The sequence below is a fragment of the Hylobates moloch genome, unplaced genomic scaffold (assembly GCF_009828535.3).
Source record: "Hylobates moloch isolate HMO894 unplaced genomic scaffold, HMol_V3 SCAFFOLD_7, whole genome shotgun sequence".
NCBI classification, from domain to species: domain Eukaryota; kingdom Metazoa; phylum Chordata; class Mammalia; order Primates; family Hylobatidae; genus Hylobates; species Hylobates moloch.
The window spans coordinates 48,639,818-48,646,696 of record NW_026652282.1 but is presented as its reverse complement, the minus strand read 5'-3'; the positions used below and the strand labels follow the sequence as shown (position 1 = coordinate 48,646,696).

Here is a 6,879-nt window from a genome sequence, read left to right as displayed (position 1 = left end):
CTAGTTCAACCATTGTGGAAGTCAGTGTGGCGATTCCTCAGGGATCTCGAACTAGAAATACCATTTGACCCAGCCATCCCATTACTGGGTATATACCCAAAGGACTATAAATCATGCTGCTATAAAGACACATGCACACGTATGTTTGTTGCGGCACTATTCACAATAGCAAAGAGTTGGAACCAACCCAAATGTCCAACAACGATAGACTGGATTAAGAAAATGTGGCACATATACACCATGGAATACTATGCAGCCATAAAAAATGATGAGTTCGTGTCCTTTGTAGGGACATGGATGAAACTGGAAAACATCATTCTCAGTAAACTATCGCAAGGACAAAAAACCAAACACCGCATGTTCTCACTCATAGGTGGGAATTGAACAATGAGAACACACGGACACAGGAAGGGGAACATCACACTCTGGGGACTGTTATGGCGTGGGAGGAGGGACAGCATTAGGAGACATACCTAATGCTAAATGACGAGTTAATGGGTGCACTAAACCAACATGGCACATGGATACATATGTAACAAACCTGCACATTGTGCACATGTACCCTAAAACTTAAAGTATAATTATAATAAAAAAAGAAAGAAATAAGAACTAGTGTACAGCCAAATGAAATTCTTCTATATGAAGGCCTAACATCATATAATGATATCAAGAATCCCTAAATTTACCTATAAATTTAGCATGATTTTGTTCTCACTTATAATTGGGAGCTAAACATTGGGTATTTATGGACACAAAGACGGGAACAATAGACACTGGGGACGACTAGAGCGGGCAGGGAGAGAGCTGGGCAAGGGTTGAGACACCAACTGTTGGGTACTATGCCCACTATCTGGGTGACGGGCTCATTCATATTCCAAATCTCAGCATCATGCAATATACCCATGTAACAAACTGGCACGTGTACACGTTGAATCTAAAATAAATGAAATTATTAAAAAAAAAAAAAAAAAGAAAAGAATTTTCAACCCAGAATTTCATATCCAAGCAAAATAAGCTTCATAAGGGAAGGAGAAATAAAATCCTTTCCAGAACAGCAAATGCTGAGAGATTTTGTCACCATCAGGCCTACCTTACAAGAGCTCCTGAAGGAAGCACTAAATATGAAAAGGAAAAACCAGTACATAACCAGAACAGACCAGTAACAAGTAACAAGATCAAAGCCATAATAAAAGTCTTCCAGTAAAGAAACGCCGGACCTGATGGCTTCACTACTGAATTCTACCCAACATTTAACAAAGGACTAATACCAATCCTACTCAAACTATTTTGAAAAATAGAGGAGGGAATACTTCCAAACTCATTCTATGAGGCCAGTATTACCCTGATACCAAAACCAGACAAAGACACATCAAAAAAGAAAACTACAGGGCAAAACCGCTGATGAATATTGATGCAGAAATCCTCAACAGAATACTAGCAAATCAAATTCAACAATACATTAGAAAGAATCATGATTATGGCCAAGTGAGATTTATCCCCGGGATGGAAGGATGGTTCAACATATGCAAATTAATGTATATAATAAATCATATCAACAGAATGAAGGATACAAACCATATAATCATTTCAATTGATGCTGAAAAGCATTTAATAAAACTCAGTATGTCATCATGATACAAACCCTCAAAACACCAGGGAAAGAAGGAACATACTTCAATGTAATAAAAGCCATATACCACAGACCCACAGCTAGTACTGAAGTGGCCTCGTTGTCCGGGATAACATCCAGAGTTCTTGGTCTCACAGCCAAGGAAATCAAGGACATGGGCACACCAAGAGTGAGGTGTAGAGCAGAAAGTTAATAGGAGAAACAAAGAGAATAGCTTTCTGCTACAGAGAGGGGTCCCAGAAAAAACGGTTGCCATCCGGCAGTGAAACGCAGGGGCTTTTATAGATGAGCTAGTGGGGAGGTAGTATCTGATCACCTACATAGGGTACAAACAACCGGTTAGGACCAGGTGTACCACTGCATAGGGTGTGAATCTCTGGCAGCCCCCACCCTTACCTTTTATTATGCAGGCAGGTCCTCAGCCTGAGCTACTCCACGTTGCTCATTTCATTCTTACTGTGCATGTGCTAAAAATGAGGAGGTGGAAAGCCCATGGTGGACATGCCTGGCGCCAGGTGGCCTTTTCTATCTGTGCAGCTGTTGGCATCCCCCTATGAAAGCGTCCAGCTTCCTATCTATCTATGACAGAAAATCAATGTACCAACATTTTATCTCTATGTACCATCTCAAACACAGGATTTACACTTTCAAAAAAGATACAATTCTCAAGAGTATTAAAGATCCAGAAATAAATTTAACAAAAATGTGCAAGGATTCTTTGCAGAAAACTTAAAACTTTATTAAGACAACATTATCAGTCAAATTTCCAGATTAAGAATAATGTTCTGGGTTTCAGTCTTCATTTGTCTTGCTTGAAACCTATGGTTTCGCATCACCTATAACGTAAATATTTAATTAGGGCTCGTTACTCAGCAGATTTTTATTCATATGACACTAGAGGTATACAACTACCGTGTTGATAAACTAATATCAGAACCCTGAGGGTGACCCTTTAGCTTACATCCAGTTAGCCTCTGAATAAACTCTGAAGGTAGACTTCCAGGCATATTAACAATATTTTTAATTCACGCCACTTTTTCTAGTAGAATAAGGAAACAAAGAGACTGTTCAAGTTCAGAATGAATTAAATCAAGTGAATCTATTTTGTATGTGTAAGTGGAAAGCAAAAAAAAAAAAAAAAACGTATATACTTTCAATGAAAATTCAACGAAACAAAATCCTAAGGGAAAATGATATTTTAAAGTATCATTTAAATATTCTGATATGAAATAACACTCTGAACATAGAATATGCTTAGAACGGCCTAAGCGAAGGAAATAGGAAAGTCAGTATTACATTTGTTTTGTGTCTCTTGTGAAAAAGTGTAAAAACGTTACTTTGGACTAGTTTAGCCATCAGGTAATTGCTTTAAGGAGGGCGAACATTTGTCACTATTTTCACCGGTACTCCTGCCTCTTTACATGCCTAAAAAGCAGTTCAGTTTATACGGTACACTGAATACCCACGCTAGCTTTAAGCCATTAACATCACAGTTAACATCGCAATATAAACTGATGCTTATTATAAACATGTTACGTATTTGTTAAAAACAGGCCTCTATAAAAATATCTGAAAATTATTGACTGCTGGTTAAATGACTTACATTCAAAAGTCAGAATACGTTTTCGTATCTTTTCTTAAAAATGACACATAAAACCGTATATACTTATCATGTATAACATGATGCTTTAAAATATATATACACATTGTGAAATGGCTTCATCAAGCTAATTAATATATGCTTCACATAGCTGTGAAGACACTGGAAATCTACTGTCTTAGCATGTTTCATATCTTTCATATCGTAATCCAATTAGCTTTGACCCAATTTTTCTCCATCTCTGGAAGTCCTGGCCTCAAGTGATCTTTCTGCCTCGGCCTCCCAAAGGGCTGGAATTTGAAGCATGAGCCACCACACCTGGCCCTCTATCTCTGATAGTGTATAAGGCAGCCATCTGGGGTCTGAACTACCTTCCAAGAATCTTTAGACGTGAGTATGATATTAAAGTAGCAGTAATTTTACCTCTGTGTAACACACAATATAATATTGTGAAAGCAGAAACCATATAGTTTGAATCTTAATTGAATAACAAACCTGCTTCCAGCACTTTAGTGGGATCAAAAGTGGGCAGAGTCCCCTCCCTGACATCAGGACCATCTCCAGGCTCATCCTCTATCTTAAGCAGAGCCAGTTCCTGTTGAAAAGCTTCCACGTCAGGTCCTTAAAAGATAAAAAGGTCATCAGTTTACAAATTAAAACATGAACTATGAACAAGGAAATGATAATATTTATTCCCTCATCATTATGAAATAAAAACCTGTAGGCTAATTATTTCAGGAGTCTACTGCCAGGAAAACAGGAAAGCAGAGATGTTCAAACATTGCCCTTTCCTTTCCCAAGGCTGGCCCTAGACAACTTACTTGTCCCTTTTGTACTCATTTGTTCTTATTCTTATCACATTAAATCAGTGATTTGTTTGACTCAGTCTGACCAGACTATGAGCTTTAGGCAAAAATTTGGCACTGACAGCTCCAGCACTTAGTATTATTACATGGCATAAGGAAGCATTAATAAATGCGTGTTAAAAAGTATCTTATAAAAATACATGAGATGTCCGCAGATGGCAGACTAGGAAGCTGCAAGCTGCCATTCTTCCACAGAAACATAGAACAAAACAAAACAAAACAAAAAACAGAAAATGGCTGAACAAACCATACAGGAGCTCTGGGAAACACTCAAAGGTTTATGGCAACCATGCAAATACCCAATCATTAAAAAGCCTCCGTCAAAATGGTAGGAAAGTTGAGTGGCTTTTTATGTGTCCTTGTTCCACCCCTCTCCACAGCAGCAGTAGGAAATGTTTAAGATTCCTTCCTAATATTTTCTGTCCTCCTGTAACTGGTAGGTCATAAAATATAACGCATAAATATACCTCCACCACCCATAAGCATTATTCTCCACTCTCCCTTCACCTTGAACAGCAGGTGCTCCTTCATTTTCGATCTCCCCACTAGGTGCAATATCCTGATTATCAGTTGGTGGTTCCTCTTCTTGACGTTTTTCCTCAGTGGTCTCCTGGACCGAAGGGTGTTAAGTGTGTGTGCGAATAAAAAGTCAATAATATAAATACACAAATTCATATGTGCATCGAATCATACATATAAAGACATTTTTACAACAGAGAGAGAGAGAGAGAAACACCCATATCCATACAGGTAACACCAGAATATAATATTCCTGAACCAACGTTTCCTTCATGAGATGCCATCATCATTTTTTATCAGCATGGAACACCTGTATCAGTGCATGTACACTAGCTCAAAAATATTTTTTAAAATAAATTGTGTTAATAGGAAACATCAAATGTTAAAGGACTCACAATCACAGATCCAACTGGCTGGGAAGACTCTTCGTCATTTCCTCTTTCTGAGGATTGGGATCTTGTTCTTACATGCTCACTCATATTTCCCACTGAAAACAGAATATTGTTATTTGGAAAAAGTGTGTAAGAACTTAGCTATATATATGAACATTCCATGGCAAAATGGTGATTTGTACTTTTTTAATTTTGAAAATATTTTCAACGTAATTCACAGAGCATTGATAAGTACGCATGCTTTCCAATCAAACTAAGGACAGATTTGTTTGTATCACAGTCAAAGAGGCCTAGAAATCACCTTAACGCCATAGCAAAGGACAGAGGACATTTCTGCGTTTTGGTTTCACAATTAGACTCTCCATCATGAAGACATTTGGGGAAAAAAGGGCAGAGAATTGAAACTGAAATGACTACTGCTTTCGTCCCACTCTGATGTGCTAGGCCCATTTCACCCCCACACCCCTCTCAAAATCAAGTCTTGTTGGAAAGCACAGCCTCGCCCATTCCTTCCATGGCGTCCATGGCAGAGGTGAGAAATTGTGAAACAGAGTGAACGTTAGGCTCCTCACGGGACACCTCTGCCAGGCACTCTACAGACCTCGGGGCCACAGTCACCAGCCCACAGCGTTCCCAGTTCCCAGGCCCCTTCCTTGCTGACCACACGGTCCCTTCCCGCGTCCCTACCGAGGAGTCTGGAAACTGTCCTCTCTCAGGGGGTTCCAGGAGTCTTCGAGACTCAGACACCTCTAACGGCACCCCCAGCACTCGCCGCATCTTCACGCGATCCCTCCCTTCTGCGGCCCAACTTCCTCCCTCGTCCCTCGTCCCAGCCCAGCCACGACGACAAGTCCCATGGTGGCATCGCGACCTGGGAGGAGCCGGACGACGACCGCGAGGCCCTTTTCCCTCAGAAGCCACGGACTGTGCCGCAGGACCTGTCCAAAGCCAGCTGGCTCCTCCACACATTCACCCACAACTAAATTCCCAGGAAGACCGCTCTGTGGACCTACCGGCTGAGTCTCGGTCAGTGACAAAGAATCAAGATGGCGGAAAGAACGAAGACTCTCTCTTCGCAGAGCTCTGTGTGGACAGCAGGCGGGCAGCAAGGCGCATGTGCAACAACAGACACGCCTAGCAACAGACATGCTTTGTAACAACAGACTTGCGCAACAATGGGTCTGTGCAGCATGCGCACTGAGTGGGGTATTCGCCTCGTGACTCAAGTTTTCCTGCCTCTGTGGAGAACCTAAACCACCAGCGCTCCTGACAACGAAAATGAACTTGCAAAGCACTTTTCTTTTTCCCCCGCCCAACCTTTCTTTCACTTCCAATGGCGTTAGAGAATAGGAGCCTCAGGTTACTCTAATAATGGGTTTCAGAAAAATTCACCATCATAGAAATAAATCTTAAATATTTTAATACCTGTTTTATATATGCTTCCATAAATCATTTTCTTGCCTCCTTCACGAGTTTGCTTTCATGCTTGCAATGGTCTTACCCAGTACAATATCATAAGACATTCATAGATTTTGGTTGCATTATTGTACGTTCAAAATCTTTGATCCATCTGGACAAAATTAAAGTGGTAGGAACTCAACATTATTTGTTGAATCCCTGTTTCACCCACTGTTTTGAAATGGCTCTTTTATCATCACCTACATCCCCACTCAATTTTGTATGTAACTCTCTTCTTTTAATTTTCTTCCATTGGGTTGTTTATACCTGTACCACTACTACACTATTTTCATTGCTGTAGCTTAATTATACTTGAAATGTGAAACAGTGCTTGCCTTTCCTCATTAATTTCTCCTTTTCTATCAACTCTGACACGTTGGTCTTTTAGATGAACTTCAGAATCATTTGATCAGG

At 40.2% G+C, this 6,879-nt stretch overlaps 1 protein-coding gene across 5 annotated transcripts; it reads right to left on the bottom strand.

Annotated features, from left to right (window-relative positions):
* Positions 1–2,344: 2,344 nt before the first annotated feature.
* PAGE2B (PAGE family member 2B) lies at positions 2,345–6,393 on the bottom strand. 5 transcript variants are annotated; one of them, XR_009214287.1, is made up of 5 exons: positions 6,021–6,361; positions 5,011–5,102; positions 4,564–4,706; positions 3,726–3,851; positions 2,345–2,466 (listed from the first exon to the last, which is right to left on the bottom strand). XR_009214287.1 is itself a non-coding variant. In XM_058441393.1 (5 exons), the coding sequence occupies exons 2-5, from the start codon at positions 5,092–5,094 to the stop codon at positions 2,450–2,452; spliced, it is 327 nt and encodes a 108-aa protein (XP_058297376.1). In that variant the 5' UTR covers positions 5,095–5,102; positions 6,021–6,393; the 3' UTR covers positions 2,345–2,449. The 5 variants fall into 5 exon arrangements, 4 of the variants coding, with proteins under 4 accessions (XP_058297376.1, XP_058297373.1, XP_058297374.1 ...); XM_058441393.1 differs by having other exon boundaries at positions 4,604–4,703; positions 6,021–6,393; XM_058441390.1 differs by having other exon boundaries at positions 4,604–4,706; positions 6,021–6,337.
* Between the last annotated feature and the right edge of the window lie 486 nt (positions 6,394–6,879).

Excerpts from the sequence above, each read along its gene's own strand:
- PAGE2B (XM_058441390.1), bottom strand. The coding sequence starts at position 5,094 with ATGAGTGAGCATGTAAGAACAAGATCCCAATCCTCAGAAAGAGGAAAT. Across the intron at positions 4,707-5,010 it reads AGCCAGTTGGATCTGTGATT|GAGACCACTGAGGAAAAACG; the intron begins GTGAGTCCTTTA and ends CCTTCGGTCCAG. Across the intron at positions 3,852-4,603 it reads AGGAGCACCTGCTGTTCAAG|GACCTGACGTGGAAGCTTTT; the intron begins GTGAAGGGAGAG and ends TTATCTTTTAAG.